General features: G+C 41.4%; 1 protein-coding gene and 1 long non-coding RNA gene across 7 annotated transcripts in view; one reads left to right on the forward strand and one right to left on the reverse strand.

The window, feature by feature from the left end:
- Positions 1-20,696, forward strand: part of ITPR1 (inositol 1,4,5-trisphosphate receptor type 1) — a 326,810-nt gene that overhangs the window by 153,078 nt on the left and 153,036 nt on the right. For all 6 annotated transcript variants that reach the window (XM_078442797.2, XM_078442799.2, XM_078442803.2 and 3 more), the window contains 12 exons: positions 268-428; positions 928-1,069; positions 3,009-3,167; positions 5,279-5,451; positions 6,657-6,776; positions 8,292-8,486; positions 11,049-11,300; positions 12,203-12,344; positions 13,424-13,577; positions 14,578-14,765; positions 17,881-18,019; positions 18,693-18,751. In XM_078442797.2, the coding sequence (XP_078298923.1) occupies positions 268-428; positions 928-1,069; positions 3,009-3,167; positions 5,279-5,451; positions 6,657-6,776; positions 8,292-8,486; positions 11,049-11,300; positions 12,203-12,344; positions 13,424-13,577; positions 14,578-14,765; positions 17,881-18,019; positions 18,693-18,751 (1,884 nt within the window). The remainder of the gene's footprint in view (positions 1-267; positions 429-927; positions 1,070-3,008; positions 3,168-5,278; positions 5,452-6,656; positions 6,777-8,291; positions 8,487-11,048; positions 11,301-12,202; positions 12,345-13,423; positions 13,578-14,577; positions 14,766-17,880; positions 18,020-18,692; positions 18,752-20,696) is intronic.
- Positions 8,297-20,070, reverse strand: LOC144615686 (uncharacterized). Its single transcript, XR_013554134.1, has 2 exons — positions 19,868-20,070; positions 8,297-8,523 (listed from the first exon to the last, which is right to left on the reverse strand). It is a non-coding gene; the product is annotated as an uncharacterized LOC144615686 (long non-coding RNA).

The following is a 20,696-nucleotide window of genomic DNA, read 5'->3' on the forward strand; positions in this document are numbered from 1 at the left end:
CATACTTCTTTTCACAAATGAAGGTGTAAAATGATATCAGAGCCCCCTTTCTGCCTCCTTCTTTCCCCACAGTAACACTCTCTAGAGGTAACAACTGTTAATGATTTGAGGTACTTCGTTTCATATGTTTTTCTGTGTCTAGTTGATTCTAACTGCGAGATAGCTCCAGCTACTTGGATTGCCCAGTGTCACATAAATAGTATTTTGATTAATGTTTTACTGTCTCAGTCCAAGAGACAATCCCATAAAGACCATTTTGCTTTTCAGATTGGCACCTCCCCTGTGAAGGAGGATAAGGAAGCATTTGCTATAGTTCCGGTTTCTCCTGCTGAGGTTCGGGACCTGGATTTTGCCAATGACGCCAGCAAGGTGCTGGGCTCTATAGCTGGGAAGCTGGAGAAAGGCACCATCACTCAGAATGAAAGAAGGTAAGGGCTTCACGTAAGAACCAGACATATTCAACCTCACCCACTGTGGAGCTCTTAAATCTGTTGTTTGCAGAAAGAGAAAATGCCAACTCTGAACAGCTTTGTGTGAGAGGGTCAGGCCTTAACATTTATATGTGGCTTTAACTTGTGATTTTCAAGAACCACACTCACTTCTTTGAAAGTCTCTAAAATTGTAAAGACCTTTTTCTCAGTCTCTAGTTTGGCCTCTAGAACTTTCTAATAAATGATGGGGGCCACGGTTACTCTGACGTAAAATTTGAAGGCTCATATTTTGTGAAGGTGTTTATCCTTTTGTGGACAATAATGTGTTGTGTGTATTTTACTCTTTTTGGTCATTGGTCCTCACTTTTGAGGAAATTGGGAGGAAAGGACTTGTTTGCGTTTAAGTGCCTCATTAGGCCTGGGTCTTTCAAGGTAAAGTTTTCAACCTGTTACACGTCGAACATTTCCCATCTCTAATAGCTTCTTTGCTCTCAAGGTCTGTAACCAAGCTGCTGGAAGACTTGGTTTACTTTGTCACTGGTGGCACTAACTCTGGTCAAGATGTGCTTGAAGTGGTCTTCTCCAAGCCTAACAGAGAACGGCAGAAGCTGATGAGAGAACAGAATATTCTCAAGCAGGTCTGTGAGATGCAACATATTGGGATCTCTGTAAGAAATCAGTGGGATCACTGCTCTTACAGAGGGACATGACTGGTTCCCACCTGGAAGGCTTGATCAGCTGACTTTTGAAGAAAACAGACTTGATTTTATAGAGCATTTCTAAGTTCATAACAGTAATGCATGGAAAGCACAGAGTTCACATATACCTCATGCTTCTACATATGCATAGCCTCACCTATCATTAATATCCTCCGCTGTAGTGATACATTTGTTACAATTGCTGAACGTACATTGACACATCATAATTTCCCCAAATCTGGAGTTGACATTGGGGTTCACTCTTGGTGGTATGCATTCTCTGGATTTAGGCAAATGTATAATAACATACCCATCATGATAGATTCATACAGAGTATTGTCACTGACCTAAAAACTTTCTGTACTCTGCCTGTTCATCCCTCCCTTCCCTCAACCCCTGGCACCCACTGATCCTTTTATTGCCTCCGTCGTTTTGCCTTTTCCAGAATGTCATGTGGTTGAAATCATACACTATGTAGCCTTTTTCTCACTTAATAATATGCATCTAAGGTTCCTCTGTGTCTTTTCATGGCTTCATAGCTCAGTTAATTTTTTTTTTAATGTTTATTTGCTTTTGAGAGAGAGAGAGAGAGAGAGAGAGGGAGGGAGGGAGGGAGGGAGGGAGGGAGGGAGGGAGGGAGGGAGAATCTGAAGCAGTCTCCAGGCTCTGAGCTGATGGCACAGAGCCCGATGCAGGGCTCGAAGTCACTAAATGCGAGATCATGACCTAAGCCGAAGCTGGATACTTAACCAACTGAGCCACCCAGGCTTTCATAGCTCAGTTAAATTGACAACACACTTGTTGAGTCAGCATGTAACAATTCACCTGTTAGGAACTCCAACAAGAGTTCAGTTGACAACTGCATTTTCATCAAAAATAATAAGTGCCATGTGTTCTTAATGTTATTTCATAGGACTGGAAAATTTGGAGGATTTGGTAAACTCAGGCCTGTATAAGCTCTTACAGGGACCTCCATAAATCATTACAAGATCTTACTACGAAGAATGAGTAATGGCTTACAGGACATATATAGATGCTATTATCTGGTATAAATTTAAGTAAGCTGGTGTAAAGATAAATTGTAGGGAGGTAAGTGACAAGGGTAGGTGAAGTGCACAGAAATGCATACTATATAGTTCTCTAAAGCTGTCAGAGATGGGGGGTGTACGCTTGGCATAGAAATTCCTGGCCACTAAAACCCAAAGAAAAATATATTAGTTACTACTCCTACAGTTCTCCATAGGAACTTGGGATTTGAGAACACTTTTTCCTGTTGGTTGATGAAAGACAAAATTTATTAACACTTCATCATGTTTCAGCATGGTTTTCTAGTCCAAGAAGAAATTATGTCCAGCTGTTTCAGGTGATGACCTCCCAGATTAGATTGGCTCAATGCCAATGCTCATTTCCACAATAACAATTCCTTGAGGGGCCAAAATGATCAGATTCCGTGGCAGAAGCCTTTGCTGAGCACTATATTTATGCAACTGACAGTTTTTAATCTTTTATCCTTAGCACTCCCTTGTGAGCTGGGTAGTGTTCTTTCCATTTTACTCCTGAGAAAACCAAAGGTTACCTTGACTGTGTTCTATACCACTAGGGAATAATGCAGGTGAATGATTTCAGCCTAGAATCTGCTGATTGCAGAGTCCGCACTCTTAACCACAGCCCTACATACTGTACTGGGAAGTGTTTGAGGACCAGTTAGGTCCAGGTGGACTGTGATGAGTGGGTGTACAATTTTCAGGTTACTGACATTGATGTAGAGAGAGTGGCCTGTGTAGTGCTGCCTCCCAGGAGGTTCTATTAGTTTGCGACAGAGGACTAGCCATTAACACACTAAATGGTGACGGTGTTTATTCTTCCTTCTCACAACCAGATCTTCAAATTGTTACAAGCCCCGTTCACAGACTGTGGCGATGGGCCAATGCTGCGGCTCGAGGAGCTTGGGGACCAGCGGCATGCTCCTTTCAGACATATCTGTCGGCTCTGCTACAGGGTCCTGAGACACTCTCAGCAAGACTACAGGAAAAACCAGGTTGGGATTTAGGATTGATGGGAAGTGATGGGCAGTTTTGTCCCTGAAGTTCATTTACTTGCCTCATGAGTTCTAAGTGTTAAATCTGTAATTACTTAATGGCTAGAGAATAGTTCATTAAGTTTGTGTGCAGAAAGGAAATAGATTTTTTGCAAGCCTGAGAAGAAGATACATTCTAGAGTCCTTAAGGATACCCAAGAAGTCCCCTTCTGCAGCCACCTTTCAGTGAGATTTTTTTTTTATACTGTTAGTACATTTCTAGTATTTTTTATGGCACATTATCTTAAAAATCAGGGAAATGATTGCATGTGTTTATATTAAAGCAAGAGTGGAATCTTCTTGCTCCCTTCCATATCTTCCATCTGTGCTGGTAACTTTATCTTGGTTGTGGCTCATGTTTTATGGTATTCTAAGTTCTTATCTGTGTCATGACACTGTATATAGTGTCCTCATGAGATAAACGTTCTAACCTCTCTGGGGTCTCCCATCAATTTGCCATTGTAAGGAAACCTGGAAACTGTGTTGCCACACTTAGTAGTTCTCGGCTGGGAGTAATTTTGTCCCCCAGGAAATACTTGGCAATATCTGGAGACCTTTTTGAGTGTCACAACTTGGGCGGGACGGGGCGAGGGGGCATCTGGTGGGTAGAAGCCACGGATGCTATTGAATATCCAGTAATGCACAAGACATCCCCCAACAACGAACAGTTACCCAACCCAGAAAGTCAGTAGTGCTGAGGCTGAGAAGTCTTGTACTGCATTGAATTAGTGTAGGTGCACAGATGATGCTTATCATAACCTTGACTCCTCCTCTCTGCATTGTGTTACAAAAGGCTTTTGTTTGTAAACTTTGCACTGCTACCACATCTGGCCTTTAAATTTAAACTTCTCTCTGTAATGAAAATTGTTCTGTTCTGTCATGAAGAAAGTGTTAAACTTCACCAGTGCTCTCAAGTATTAGATATAACCTTGTTAGCAAGTATAAGCTTTTGACTTAGCCTTTGCTATTATCTAAATAGAAGGTATCATATACCTATGATGCTTTGTTCATTAGCCTGGACAGGTTGCCTTTGGGTGCTCTGGTTACTTTAATTCTGCTAGTGCATTAAAACCATACTCAAATAGTGCCAAAGAGATTTTTGTTCTGTTCCTCTCTGCCATCTTCCAATGAGGATACATCAGAGCCTCTAGAGTGTACTAGCACATTTCGCTTGTACATGAGAAGGCCAAACCAGTCCCACCTGTTGCTGCTACATTGAATGTCTTTGCTTGTTGTTATGGATTGTCTGCCACCCAGCAGCAGTCTGTCCCTGAAGGCTGATTAATTACCAGACATGCATCCTTACTGAGTATGGGCTGAAAAGTGGCCAGTGTCCACTGTAAACACCCTGAGTAGTTTTTAGGATTTGGGAATTAATTTTGAAACATTAAACCAAGTTTCAAGTGCTGTTTGAACTTTGAGTCTGTCTTAGGCAGGAAACGTCTCTGAATAGAAACAAATACCAACAAGAGATTTCCCTGACTTCTCATATATTTTTTATGGAATGTCATGTCTGCTCCCCAAAGAGAGAAGCCAGCGATGTTTTTATGCGTTCCGTGAATATGATTGACTGGCTTAGGTATTCCTCACTTGATTCTGCTCCCCATTGACTATGCAAATGTATTTTCACCCCAGATAAAGAAAACAAAATAGGGTGGTACTGTTCTAAATATCTAGGTAGGCTTAAGTATGTTTATTCAGCAGCACAGAGCAATAAGGCACAGTTAAGTCCTCTTGAATTAGCAATAAAATCACAGCTGAAAAACAGCTTTTGACCTTTTAGAAAAATAAGTCACCGCATTAATATTTATACTGTGCACTTGATAAAATGCCCATCTGTACATACAGGGTAATTTGCTTAATTACATTTGTGTGGCGGGTTTAGTAAAACCAAGGGTGTGAGGGAGTTTGCAGCTGTTGACCTAGATGAGAAAGTTGTAGAAAGGTACCTCACTAGGATTTCCCTTAAGAACAGTCCTTCTCGCCAGGGAAGGTTGCTGCTTTGCTTAGTTTGGGGTTAACCTTAAAATCTTCTGTTCTCCCCGCTTGACCTCCCTTTTCATCCTTAAAAGGAGTACATAGCCAAACAGTTTGGCTTTATGCAGAAGCAGATTGGCTATGATGTGTTGGCCGAAGACACCATCACCGCCCTGCTTCACAATAACCGAAAACTCCTGGAAAAACACATCACCGCTGCTGAGATCGACACGTTTGTCAGTCTGGTGCGAAAGAACAGGGAGCCCAGGTGAGGTGGAAGTGGGTCTGATCCACCGAAGGTGTCTGTGCCTTGAAGATGCAGGCATTGAGCTAGTCAGGGTGCTTTTGGCGAGGTTTCCTTTGGAGGGCTGCCAGTGACAGATTTCGGTTAGGTTGGTCTGGAGAGGCTCTTGGGTGAGTAGTGGAAAGAACACGGTACTGGGATAGACCCGTAGTGGAATCCTAGTTCTGCACTTGGCCAGCTGGGTGACTTTCTCTTTCCGCTTGAGCTTTAATTTTCTTCTATGCTAAATGGGTGTTTATGAAAATTGAATGAGAATAAATACACGTGAAGTGCCTGGCACTTGGTAGATGCACAGGAAATCACAGTGATGGCCATTTATTCACAGTTTAGCACCCCCTAATTATCACTTAGAACACCTCCCCCAAGTGTCATCAGTAAGAGTCTTTTGCAAACTTAGTTGTCACTTGAGTGTTTCTATTTTACATTACAGTTCTGTCATTTCTCATTCACATAGATCTCCCCCCCTTTCCTCTTTTCTTCTCCTCATTAAGATCTACAGCATTTCAGAAGCAGTGGAAAGTAGTTTATAATATAGGTATGGTGAATGGTCACACTGAGACACAATGAGAGCTGATAGTGTTGTTATAAAGTGACTCCTCCCACCCCATAAAGATGAAGAATGTTCCGTGGAGCATTCTCATGTTCAGGGAGTCAACTAAATAAGCACTTGACATGTATTATTGCATTTAATCCTCAGGACAGTCCTACAAGGTTTTACGTTACCCTCTCCTGAAGATGAGAAAAGTGAGGTTAAGACATATTCCCATGTAACACTGCATATCAGAATATCACTAATGAGAACAGGGATTCCAACTTGGGCCCTCAGGCCTCAGAGCCTTTCCTCACCTCTCTGGTCCTCCTCCATCTCCACCATTTCTTCCTTATGCAAACGTCTTCCTTGTCTTGTTTGTTTCATTTTAATCTCATCATCTGTTCATCTGCCCTGGCCCTTGCCATCTTTTTTCTTTTTCTCCTTTCTTGATTTCTTCTCTTCGCGCAACTGGGTTTCTGCTGGTGCTGTAGACACTGGCACCAAAACCTAAAATGTCTCTAGTTTCTTGTGTAGAAGATACGTTGGGTCTGTCTGCTTGAGGAGGAGTCTGGCTCCGAGAGCCAAACCTCTACTGTGGCTGCAGAAAACATTTCGTTTGCTTTCTCTTTCTCCATAGATTCTTAGATTACCTCTCCGACCTCTGTGTTTCCATGAACAAATCGATCCCGGTGACCCAGGAACTGATATGTAAAGCTGTGCTGAATCCAACCAATGCCGACATCCTGATTGAGACCAAGTGAGTGGGGGCTCTTGGGGTTGAAGATACAGATGAGGAAGGGATTTAGATGGAGAATGTGTGGTCCAGTGGATGTCTGCACTCTAGGATAATAGAACTTAACACTTTGATTTCTTTAGACTTGGTCTGAAGTCAGATGAGCTGGCATGGGATCTTGCTTATGCAAAGGTCTTTGATAGCAGAATTCAGTTTACCTTTAGAGTGGCCTCCTCTGTATATAGGTATCACTTTGCACACTGGTTTATTTATTTATTTTTGAATATATTTATTTTTTAATACATTTTTTAAAGTTTTATTTTGAGAAAGGCAAGCAGGGGAGGGGCAGAGTGAGAGAGGGAGAATCCCAAGAAGGCTCCACACTGTCAGCACAGAGCCTGATGTGGGACTTGAACTCACAAAATTGTGAAATCATGACCTGAGCTGAAATCAGCAGACACTTAGCCATCTGACCCACCCATGCGCCCCTTGCACATTGGCTTAAAAATAATGTGAATTCACCAGAGAGCATTTTGCACATACTTGATTTAATGTTAAGAGTTTAAAGTTCTTTGGGTAGGATCACCAGTTTTAAAAGTTAAAGGAGATAATTCAATGGTGATGTTAGGTCACTGTAGGAAAGAGCTTTTTAATTATCACTGTTGAAAATGTGTTTAGTGGTACATAAAAATTTTGGTAATAGTAGTGATTGATTTTTTATCAGGGGAACAGTTTTCCTGATAAGTACAGTACTAGTAATAGGGCCAGTGTTTAGAAACCAAAACAAAACCCAAAACTGAATTATGCCCTGAGCTCTAGTGGGGTTTGTTTGTTTGTTGCTTTTTTTGTTTAGTTGTTTTTTTGTTTTTTTTTTGCTTCTCATAACTTAATTTTGGGTTTGGGCTAATGCAACCTCTCAGCATTTTGGCATTTGGGCCTGAATAACTGTTAATCATGGTGGACTATCTGTGTGTTTAGCAGCATCCTTGGCTTCTACCCACTAGATGCTCATTGTACCCCTCCCACTCAGTTGGGACAAACAAAAATGTTAAAATGTTTGCAGACATTGCCCAGTGTCTCCTGGGGAGAGTGCAGGGCAGACAAAATCACCTGCTTGAGCACCACTGGAATAAAGTATATGAAGAGTTTGGCTCTTTGTGATTTTGCCATTGAGGGGCAAAAAAAAAAAGGTTATCTATGTGTTTTTATGCTAAAAGTTTTTTATGTTTTTTTTTATTTTTTTTTTTTAATTTTGAGAGACAGAGCCTGAGTGGAGGAGGGGCAGAAAGAGACAGGGAGACACAGAATCGAAGCAGGCTACAGGCTCTGAGCTGTCAGCACACAGCCCAATGCGGGGCTCAAACCCACAAACTGCGAGATCATGACCTGACCCAAAGTCGGCCGCCTCACCAGCTAAGCCACCCAGGCACCCCTATGCTGAAAGTGAAGCTAGATTTCAATATATTGCTAGAGTTGATCTTAGATTAGCAAGTATTGCTAACATAAGGAGTTTTCACTACTCCTCCTCTTATTTTCCAGGCTGGTTCTTTCTCGTTTTGAATTTGAGGGTGTTTCTACTGGAGAGAATGCTCTGGAAGCAGGAGAAGACGAGGAAGAGGTGTGGCTCTTTTGGAGGGACAGCAGCAAGGAGATTCGCAGCAAAAGTGTCCGGGAACTGGCCCAAGATGCCAAAGAAGGGCAGAAGGAGGACCGCGATGTTCTCAGCTACTACAGGTGATGGGGAGTCCCGCTGGGCTCAGTTCAGGCTGCCCTGGAGGGAATTGATGAGGAATTTACTGCTTGCTTATTGATTGCTCCACATAATCACATGTTGTCACCTATCTAGCAAAAAGATGTAGATTTTAGGATTTGGGCGTGTAAGGTTTCATTGGTACTTAGGTAGTAAATTGATTCCTGGATGTGGCCAAGTAGGGAAAACAGTGAGTGCTTGCATCGGCCCCTCATTACTATTTGTCCTTAACAGAATAATAGCATACAGGCGCATATCATGTGGTCACATTGCTTGTGTTCAAATCCTGACCTTTCTACTTACTAGGTTTTTTTGCCTTTGGCCAAGTCATATACCTCTTCATGCCCCAGCTCCTTTATCTGCAAAATAGAGACAGTAGTGCCAACCTCATAGAATTTTGCAGACAGAGCTAGAACATGAATACGTGTATTCATACATATGTGTATGTTTATACACACACATAACATATATGTCTTTCTATATCTGTACAAATATTTTTTTTGAGCGTGGGAGCAAGTACAAGTTGGGGAGGGGCAGAGAAAGAGGGAGGGGAGAGAGAATCCCAAGCAGGCTCTGCACCATCAGCACAGAGTTTCACGTGGGGTTCGAACTCACAAACCATGAGATCACGACCTGAGCCTAAGTTAAGAGTCGGATGGTTAACCGACTGAGCCACCCAGGTGCCCCTGTACAAATACAGAATAAAACCATGAGTCTTTCTCACACCATAGTGTTGTTATAGCCTTCACCTTTCCGTATTGATAACTTACTCTTGAGAGAAACCTGCCTTTTACCTGGTGTGCATCCTTGTTTGCTCACTCTCCACCTCTGCCGGTTACCTCATCTGGCCCTAGGGTCTCCCAGGTCCCAGCTTTAAGATCTGCTGGCCCTGCCACCTCAAGGGAAGGCAGTGGAAAGGAAATGAAGGGGCAAGAGAGCCAAGGAAAACTTTTCAAAGAATAGAGAAGCAAAGATGGAAAAGTGCTTAGGGCATTTTTTAACAAGTAAAACTTTGCAGCTACAGTGCCCTTTGATAGCTCCTGTGTTCTCTTCCCTCCCATTCATGCATGTAGTGTATACCCTCCTACATTCTCTGTGTTTCTGTTTTACTACATTTGTATGTATTCATAAAAAATATATAGCATTTTGCCAGTTCTTAGGTCTGTATGTAAATGGTACTGTACTTGTCTCATTTATCCTGTATTGTTTCTGAAATGTGCTCATGTTAATGGTGGTAGATCTGTTTCTCTAATTTCGACTTCTGGATGGCATTCCCTTTTATTATGCCATGTTTTCATTGCTCTTGGATATTCCATCATATGCCACAATTTAGTTTTTCATGTCAGGGGACCTCCTTATTCAAAAGGTATGCGTATGAGTGAGAGTTTGTCTTTCCTATTAGGAGTGGAATTGTTGAATTGGCAAGTTTTACTGAGCGATCCTAGATTGGGTATTGTGGTGCACACTCACACCAGTTGTGAGAACTTTGTTTCTCCTGGTGTTTGCTACCTGTGAATATCGTGATGCTTTTTACTCTTTGGTAATTTTATAAGCATGAAATAGAATCATATTTTAATCTGTATCCACTGAAATCTAGTGAGATTGAGAACATTTTCAACTCATGGTTATCAATAATAAATAGGATTTTGGATTCAGAAGTCAGTATTGGCCACATTGGAAGCTTATAGCTTTTTGATTTCACATTACAAGTTGTTTTTTCTCTTAATGTCTGATGTATCTTCTCCTGAGGGTGAATGGGAAAAGGTACTTCTATGGTCCAGTTCAGAAGGTGACAAAGATCACATGTAGTTGGATGAGGAAGAAAACAAAACAGTTTGAGGAGTCCCCTACTTTGCACAACATGTTTTTCATGTAGAAGTCAAAGAGTAGGCTGATATGAGATAAGATCCAAAGAGGATGATAAAATTTCTATGAGATTCAGTATGGGAGATGATGTTTAACATTTTCTACATGGTCTTTAATGTACTGTATAAAAAAACAGCTGAGGAAATAGGCAACCATTTTAAATATAACATTTCCCCCCCTTTTTTTCATAAAACAAACAAGGACAAAATGGAATCAAGTAGTCACATAATTACTCCAACTCAGCAGGGTGGACTTGTATGACTGGTGGTAAAGCCTGAACAGTTTCTTCATTTGCTTGGTACACAGGCAATTTAAGTGTGTCGATGTATAAGATCAGGTGGCCAAATGTCACTCCTGTGAAAGTTGGGGATATTCAAATGGTCTTGCTGTGTGTTGCCATTCATCCTCAATAATTTCTCTTGTTTTAAATGTTTTATTACATATTTTGAGAAAGAGAGACAGAGTGTGAGCAGGGGAGGGGCAGAGAGAGAGGGAGACACAGAATCCGAAGCAGGCTACAGACTCTGAGCTGTCACTACAGAGCCTAACATGCGGCTTGAACTCACGGGCTGTGAGATGATGGACCTGAGCCAAAGTTGGACGTTTAACTGACAGTGCCACCAAGGCGCCCCTATGCTCAATGATTTCTGATTTCTTCACATAACTTTTCTTTTCTTCAGGTATCAGTTGAACCTTTTTGCTAGGATGTGTCTAGACCGCCAGTACCTGGCCATCAATGAAATATCAGGCCAGCTGGATGTAGATCTCATTCTCCGCTGCATGTCTGATGAGAACCTGCCCTATGACCTGAGGGCATCCTTCTGCCGCCTCATGCTTCATATGCACGTGGACCGAGATCCCCAGGAACAAGTCACTCCCGTGAAATATGCCCGCCTCTGGTCTGAGATTCCCTCGGAGATCGCCATTGATGAGTGAGCCTGCTGCTTTAAAACCTCATTAATGTTTTGTGTCACTGTAGACCACTTATGGTCAAGTTCAGTCTAGTTAAAGCATAGATGAAAGTTGAAGTGTATTTTTTTTTCAAGAATGCAAAAGATGGCATACTTCTATTTTTTGTCTTGTCTTTTTTTTTGTAATTCAACAAATATTTGTCTCCGTGTCAGCCTTAACTAATGTATCAGTGAACAAACCAAAACACTATCTGTACACTAGATGGGGAGAAAAGATATAAACAAGATAAATGATTACATGTCTTAGTGATACTTGCTAAGGAGGAGAAATAAATTAAGGACAGAGGGTAGGAGAGGGGATTTTGGGGAGGGGATGTTGGCTTTGTGGCTGAGCAGCTGGGGAAGGCTCAACAGGGAAGATATTGAACTTTTTTTTTGTTAAATTTTTTTAAATGTTTATTTTTGACAGAGAGAGTGTGAGCAAGGGAAGGGAAGGGAAGAGAGAGAGGGAGACACAGAATCTGAAGCAGACTCCAGGCTCTGAGCTGTCAGCACAGAGCCTGATAGAGGGCTCCAACTCACGAACCGCAAGATCATGATCTCAACCGAAGTCAGACGCTTAACCGAGCCACCCAGGGGCCCCAGGATCTTGAACTTTTATTTCATTTTCTTTGTGTTTTTTTCCCAATATTTACTTATTTTGGAGAGTGAGAGAGACAGAGTGCAAACGGGGGAGGGGCAGAGAGAGGGAGGCACAGAATCCAAAGCAGGTTCCATCCAGGCTCTGGAGCTGTCAGCACAGAGCCCAATGCAGGACTTGAACCCATGAACCATGAGATCGTGACCTGAGCTGAAGTCAGGCTCTTAACCCACTGAGCCACCCAGGCGCCCCTGATTTCCTTTTCTTTCTCTTTTCCTTTTAGCTATGATAGTAGCGGAGCTTCCAAAGATGAAATTAAGGAGAGGTTTGCTCAGACCATGGAATTTGTGGAGGAGTATTTAAGAGATGTGGTTTGTCAGAGGTTTCCTTTCTCTGATAAGGAGAAAAATAAACTTACATTTGAGGTAATTCATGATGAAATAATCTATATGTTTTACCTGCTTTTCATTGGTCATTTTTCTCTGGGATAAATAGAAAATATTTTAGCATGTGGTGATTTCTGTGATGATACTCCGGTTTTGTAATAAAAGGGAATTGAGCTCAATTTTGTTCCACAAGAAAATAGAACGAATACCAGTCGCTTGACTTACTGGTAGTTATGCTGGTAGAATAAATATCCAGGGTTAATTGAATCACATAAAATGATAGAACATTACGTATACTCTGTACGTGATCTTAAAAACAACAGGAAAGAAACAGACTATGCTTGGGATCCATCATAGATTAATCATTTGAGGGACACAAATCCTTATTACCTTTGACTTAAAATGTTTCTTTTTGAGACCAGTTTTCCTTTTGAGGAGTCTATTTCCAAGGATTGCAATATTGTTTTCTGTGTCCTCTTGGGCTGCAACGTGGCTTGCCCTGCAGTATCTTTTTTATTTATTTATTTATTTATTTATTTATTTTTAATTTTTAAATTTTTAAAAAAAATTTACATCCAAATTAGCATATAGTGCAACAATGATTTCAGGAGTAGATTCTTTAGTGCCCCTTACCCATTTATCCCATCCTCTCCCTCCCAAAACCTCTCCCGTAACCCTTAGTTTGTTCTCCATATTTATGAGTCTCTTCTGTTTTGTCCCCCTCCCTGTTTTTATATTATTTTTATTTCCCTTCCCCTATGTTCATCTGTTTTGTCTCTTAAAGTCCTCATATGAGTGAAGTCATATGATTTTTGTCTTTCTCTAATTTCACTTAGCATAGTATCCTCCAGTTCCATCCACACTCTACAGATGATTATGTCAGTTTTTTATCAACTAGTTATTAAAACAGATCAGTAGCTTTGCAGGTTTTTGTTTCTTATTTTTTCTCCTTAGGAAACAAAGTGGAATTTGATCAGAAATGCAAGCAAAATATATGTCTCCTCTTACCATAAGAAGGGTCAGAATCAGACATTTATAAATTAGCATAAAACGGAACTAAAGGATGCAGTTGACCTAATACCATCTCTCTCTCACTCTCTCTCGTTTTAATATAATAGGTTGTAAATTTAGCTAGGAATCTCATCTACTTTGGTTTCTACAACTTCTCTGACCTTCTACGATTGACCAAAATTCTCCTGGCCATACTGGACTGTGTGCATGTGACGACCATCTTTCCCATTAGTAAGATGGCGAAAGGAGAAGAGAATAAAGGTAAGAATGTTATGGCAAAGTGGAGAAGTGATATTTGCTGGCACCTGTACACGCGGGACATGCCCTCCCAGCCTCTTCTGTTACTACTCTTGTCATGTTTCCCTGTGATGTCCTGTCCTTTTCTTCTTGACTTTTTATTGTGGACGTTTTTGAACAAAAAAGCTGAAAGAATAGCACAGCCGATACCAATACATATGGGTCCTTGATTATTCACATTTTGCTCTGTTTCCTTCATATATGAGTCTATCTGTATTTCTCCTTAGGAAATTTTGCAAAACCATTTGAAAGTTACCTAACAAATTGAATGCTTATCTCTTAAGAACACATGTCCTATCCTTGTCTTCAATGTATCATGAGGCATTCAATGATGATATTAGTATATGATGAAATAAAATCCTGGCTTGTATCTGAGTATTGTATTTCCAGTCTGTGAATAGATAACTCCGCTTTTATATGTTTATTTTTTCTTCTGCTTTAGGTACCTACTATATACTCACATACGGATAATTGTTGACCTTGTCTCTATAGCTAGAACAGAAAAATACTGTGTTAGATCCTGTGCTCAATCATTTCACATATATTTCACCATTTCATCCTCTGAGCTCCTTTAGTCTCATTTTATAGATGAAGAAACTGAGCCTCAGAGGTAATCCTGCGTACTTGAGATCAGTGTTTGTAGCAGCACTCAATTTGTGCCTCGTTAGCTCCTGTGCCCCTAATTTTGTGGGTAGCAACAAGCATGTGCTAGGTGACCAGTAAAATTTGGCAGGCGAATTAATATACCAGAGTGCTCCTTTATGGATTTCAAAGCCCATCTGTTTTCCACTACTCTTTTTTCCCCGTATTTTTGATGGGTATTAACCCTTTCCAGTTCCTTGGATCCTGCGAACGTGTTGGGACAGATTTGTTAAATATGTTTAGAGTCGTGCTCCTTGTCAGGTGCCTCAGAGTACTCTCCCGGAGTGTTGTCATGACTGGGGTCTGTCCTGGCCCTTCCTAGGAAGTAATGTAATGCGGTCCATCCATGGGGTTGGAGAGCTGATGACCCAGGTGGTGCTCCGCGGAGGAGGCTTTTTACCCATGACTCCTATGGCTGCTGCCCCTGAAGGCAACGTGAAGCAGACAGAGCCAGAGAAGGAGGATATCATGGTCATGGACACCAAGTTGAAGATCATTGAAATACTCCAGGTAACCGTCTCAGCCAGAGGTGGTGGGGACAGAATGTACTTCATAGGGCTACCATTTTGGATTGTGTCCCTCCTTTTATAAAGCCCTAGACTTTCTGGGAAGAGAGTGGAGGCAAATTCTTAGCTCATTGTTAAGTGCCATTTATGAACCAGCTGTCTTCATCCTTTTGTCATCTCATACCCCTCCCCAGTGTTCCCTTTTCCTGCCAGCCATGACACAACTTCCTCTAGTTACCTTAGCTTTCCATCACCATTGGCCTCTAGGTCTGCACCCAAGATGCTCCCTTTGCTTAGAACTCACATAGGTATTCTTCTCCATAAAGACAGATTTCTTGCTTATTTATTGCTCACAACTCAGCTTAAGGTTCAGTTAACTGCCTCCCTCCCTTTTTCATTCATTCATTAATTCTTTCATTCATTCAGTATTTATTGAAATTGATTCTGTGCCAAGTACTTTTAAGCATTTGAGATCCGGGGCTGAACAGCATATATTAATTTCCTGTTTCTAAAGAGCCTACATATTGGTAAGAGTCAGAGGCATATTAAACAACAGGTATGCTATGTCAGATAGTGGTAAGTGGTAAGGATGCTAAAATATAAGAGGGTCAGGATGGTTTGGAGGCCACCGGAAGGTGGGGCCAGGGATATTTCTTTCAATGGGGTTGTCAGACAGGGCCTCTCTAGTAAGGGAACATGATCAGAGACCTGAATGAAGTGAGGAACCTAATATGTGAGTATCTAGGAAAATTCTCTGAGGCAGAGGGAATAACCGTGAGAAGACCCTGAGGTGGGAGTACACTTGGCAAATTTTGGAATAGGTTGGGTTCAAGAGGGAATGGAAGAAGATGAATCAGGGAGAGTAAGTACAAAACTCTTTGAGGAGATTTGGTATAAAGATGTATAGAGAAGTGGGGAAGTGACTGAAGGGTGATTGTTGGTGACAGGAAGTTTTTGTTGTAATAAGTTTTAAGTTGGGAGATTATAGCAAGTTTGTATCCTGAATGAAATGGTCAGGTAGAGAGGGACAAGTTGTTGACACAGGAGAGAGAGGATAATTGTAGGAGTAAACTCCCTACATGGGCAAAATGAGGTCCGGGAGCCAGTCTCCTGAAGATAGGGTTTGATCTTAGCTATGAAAACCCTCCTGATCTCATGACATTCTGTGTTTTCCTCTTTCTGTTCATACATCGTTTTTATTCATCAACAGAATTATTTGTTCCTTAGTGAATAGAAGACTGTTACCACTTCTTTCTCCCATGCTGCCTAATCCCAACCCCAGAACATGTAGTAGATGATTATAAATGTTTGTAGACTTAATTTGTCTCTTGAGTCTGAATCACATTGTATCAGTAGTTTGAAAACATCTATTAGAGTCCTCAAATATTTAAGGCTGTAGAGAATGACTTAGGAAGAAACCTCATTGAACTTATGCCTGAACAAAAGTTGTGGAGGACTTCTTAGGCCATGGATTATGTATCCCTCTACTTTCTGCCCCATCCCTGCTCGCACTCTGTCTTTCTCAAAGAAAAAAAAGAAAAAAGTGATGTGTTGTAAAACTTGATGATACCTTGAGGTCCTCTCACTGTAGCCATCTGAGAACAGACAGCAGTTGGTTGGTGGATTCATTGTTTCATCAAATGCTTACTGACCCTCTCCCATATGCAAGGTGCTTTGCCGGGCACTGGCAGGAATGCACAGATGATTTGGGCAGGGACTGTATCCACCAGAGATTATATAGTCTAAGAGGAAAATAAGATGTGATGAAGCTGTGTCTTCATGCAAATAAAACTGTGAGGAAAATGTTCTCTTGGGACACAAGGGTGGGTCATGGGATCTCATTTGGTAAGCACCAGAGAAGGTTTTTACAGAAGAGGTAGGATCTTAATTCTCCTTTTAACCCTGAAAAGGATTTATAGTATAGAAACAAGGGGACCTTCTCAAGTCCCCTTGAACTTGGAGCATGTCAGACCAGAGCATGACATCACATGGACCAGTAACAACTCTCCTTGGGCAAGGACATAGAGTGTATGGAGCTTGTCAGAAATAAGATTGGAAAGGAGGAGCAGACCAGGTTCTAGAGCACTCTGGGTGCCTAAGCACTCCGGGTGCCTAAAGTGCCAGGATTTTATTCAGTGGTGAGCCTTTGAGAGTTTTTATGTAGGGGACTGACCTAAGAATAGGCCCCTTTGGGAGCTGGATCTGGTATGGCAAGGCAGGAGATTATGAAGATGTGAGCAAGGATAAATGATAGGAAAGATCCAGGAGACTTGGTAGAGGTGGAGCCAACAGGACATCGTCACTGATGAGATGTGTGTATCAGAGAGGGAGGGTTAGATTGACTGAGGTTGATTCAGGATGAGAGAACCCAGGCAGGACTGACATTGTTAGTTTTATACTATACTGAGTTGGAGACTCTGGAAAGAAACCAAATGGGGTATCCAGTAGTAAGTAGGAAACCATGACCCAAGACCTTGGAAGGCAAGCCTAGGTAGTATAGTCTGGGAGAAGTGTCTGTCCTGGGATTGAGTAAGGTCACCAGGGTCTTGAACTTTGATTTTCTATTCTTTTCTTTTTTTTTTTTTCAATACTTATTTATTTTTTGAGAGCGAGAGAGACAGAGTGCAAGCAGGGGAGAGGCAGAGAGAATGAAGAAGGAACCCAAGAGTTAGTATATAAATCAAAGGAAACCATCAGAAATGAAAAAGACAAACCAAGCTAATTTCTAGTAGTAAAAACATTTTTCTCTCAATTTTTTAAAAGCAAAGTGGCCAACATCACCGTTCTCATAGACCAGAGTTGGGATTTAATAGTTGCAAAAAATAATGTTTTATAGAGGATGGAGTAAGTAGTGAGTGATTAATTGTTCTGATTATTAAATTAATTATCGGGATGCTGAAGTTTAGATGCAGAGGTGCTGCAGACAGATTTGATAGACCCCATGGCAGTCTGTTGTTGAAGTAACTGTTGAAGTCTAAGCCAAATATTTGGTTCCCTTAATGCTTAAGGTAATTGATGCAGCAGATACCAGACCCAGCCAGAGTGCGGTGGGTTGGCACAGTGTTACAGGTGGTATGCTAATGTAACCAATCTGTTTCCATTTCCACTTGAATCTTTAGTTTATTTTGAATGTGAGGTTGGATTATAGGATCTCCTGCCTCCTGTGTATATTTAAGCGAGAATTTGATGAAAGCAATTCCCAGACTTCAGAAACATCCTCTGGAGGCAGCAGCCAAGAGGGGCCAAGTAACGTACCAGGTTAGTGATTTCAGAATGGGATTTCAGCCATAGAATGGGATGTGGGACTAATAAAAGCTGGGGATTCAAACAGTACACACTACAAAAGGTAAAATATGAATATTTTGAATATTACTGTAATTTAGAACAAAATCCTGGGAGTTACCCTTTTTGGGCAGAGGAATAATTAAAAGAGTTCGGATCTCTTTTGGGTTAGGTTTTCTTTCCTTCCATCTTGGAGTGTCTTAATCATAGGACCACTTAGGGTTCTAGTGTTGTGGTTACAGAAATGCCAAAAAAACAAAACATAACCCTCTAAGAAAATATCGTCCACCAGCAGCTTTTACTCATGATGGAAGTTTTCCCCTGCCCAGGAAATAGTGGTGAAGAATAAGGGGTAGTAGACATAATCCCACCTATCAAGGCCTGAGCTTCCTTGGCACAAGGTCATCACTCTGCTCTACTAAGGGGATCACGAGTGGGTAGGAAATTGGCAGAAATGTGGAACATCGCACACCGGAGCCGCTGGACAGTGTGATCTGAGTTGATGTGGCTTCACAGGTTTGCAATATAAGATTCTGGAAGACTTGAGGTTAACCTATGGGCAGGGGCAAGTCTATTTTTGGGAAAGTTCACCAACATCCTGTTTTTCTAGACCTTTCTGCACCTGAAGCTGTGTTCTCTAAATTTTCAGGTACTCTTGACTTTGAACATATTGAAGAGCAAGCAGAAGGCATCTTTGGAGGAAGGAAAGTATATTTTCAGTGTTCAGTTTTGTGGGTGGTTCTGGTTGGGAAGCTTCTTTCATATAGCTTTGAAAGGCTCTTTCCTTCATTCTTCTAGGAAATGCTTAGTCTTTGGGTTTAGGTTATTTTACGGCTATCTTTGTAACTTTTAGTGCTCAGGTCAGAATTATACTAGGCTCTGGGTGTGTGTGTGTGTGTGTGTGTGTGTGTGTGTGTTTCCTGCCTAGGATAGAAAGAATGTAAGTAGGTTTCCCCAAATACACATATGCTAGGATTTCTTTAATGGTGAAAAATAGGGTTGAAGGAAAAAAGGAGATTGAAAACAGAGTGAGGTTAACAAGATCATGTCCTTCTGCTGCTGATGGACCGACATTTTTATCCGTTGGCTCTTTAGAGCCCATGCAACAACAACAGCAACAAAAATATACCTGTCCCTAACATTGAATTAATGTATGATTTCCTTTTTTAAAAGAGTGGGTTACTCATTGTTGATTTAAAACATTATTAGGAGATCTAAATACCTATCAGATTTGAATAGCTGTAAGCTTATATAAATACCTTATGCACCTAGTTCTTTTAACATATACCCTTGATTCAGTTATCTATTGCTGTATAATAAACTACTCCAGCAATTTAATGGATTAAAAAAAATAAGCCTTTTATTGCTTCTCACAATTCAATGGCTTGACTGGAGCTAAGCTGGCTATTTCGTCTGCTGGTCACTGTTCAGTGTATTGTAAAACTGTGGTGGGCTGGTGACTGGGGCTAGTACATCCAAGGTGCTTTACTCACATTTCTGGCTCTCTAAGGCTGGGACATCTCTTTCTCCCTCCCTTCCTCTCTCTCTCCGCATGACCGTCTTAGGCTTCCTCACAGCGTGGTGACTGGCTCTAAGAGCAAAGTTCCCAACAGGATAGGCCAACAGTGTACAACACTAATTAAGCCTCTGCTTGTAGCATGTTGCTGATGTCCTATTGGTCAAAACAAGTCACATGGCTGAGCCCACTGTCAATGTGGGAGGAGCCTACATAAGGGTCTATTTTGTTGGGGGCCACCAATGTTAACGTTCTACCCCAGCACTTAATGTAAAGCCTTTGAATTTTGAGTTAGTCATATTACTTACTGTGATGAAAGATCTTGTTTTTCAGAAACAGAGTGTGTTGAGTTCAGTATGATGACACTCCTTTGTGCTGTCTTGTATCTCACCTTTCCTGGTATTGACACAGCAGTGACACTGTCTTCACTTCTCTTTTGAAGGATGTAGCACAAATAGAGTATTTTCCTGGGAGATACTCTCTGCTTTTCCTGCTAGCCTGCACACATGAAGGTTCCTTAGATGGTGAACACAATATAGGCACTGATGTAATAATTGAGTGGCAGTGCTCAGTTCTGCAGTAGAATGCCATTTGATCCAGTACATGGTCATTAATTCTTTCTTTACGGAAATAACACGCAGTTATCACAGATACTGAGATAATCCCTGACAATTTGCTTATTAATCCCAGTTTGAAGAACACTCTTCAAAGTGCGGTCTTCAGACTGCTTGCTACCAGTTTGTGACATGGTAAGTCCAGATCATGGGAGTAATCATTTTGGGTACTTCTATGGCAGCTAGACCCTGCCACAGCCTCCAAGTGCCTGATCAGTGGGCCTGGTATAGACTAAGACATCAGTTAGCTGTAAAGTAAAAGTAAAAGAAGCTGGTGCTTTACCACAGGTGTTTTGGTAGGTGCTGAGTTACAGCCTCTTAAATAAAAAATATTCTCATTACAAGAAACACAACGGTGTGCCATTCTCAAACCATAGATGAGACCCTGCAGAAGAACACTCACAGAGTCGGAAATATGGATAAAAAGTCAATTCCTGTCACTGGGGGAAGGTAGGGACTTTGGCTTAGAATTTGACAGTTGTGACCTCCTCATAGTCTGCTCGCAGTCCAGTTGAAGTTAAAA

This window comes from Panthera onca, chromosome A2 (assembly GCF_046562875.1).
Source record: "Panthera onca isolate mPanOnc1 chromosome A2, mPanOnc1 haplotype 2, whole genome shotgun sequence".
Taxonomy (NCBI): Eukaryota; Metazoa; Chordata; class Mammalia; order Carnivora; family Felidae; genus Panthera; species Panthera onca.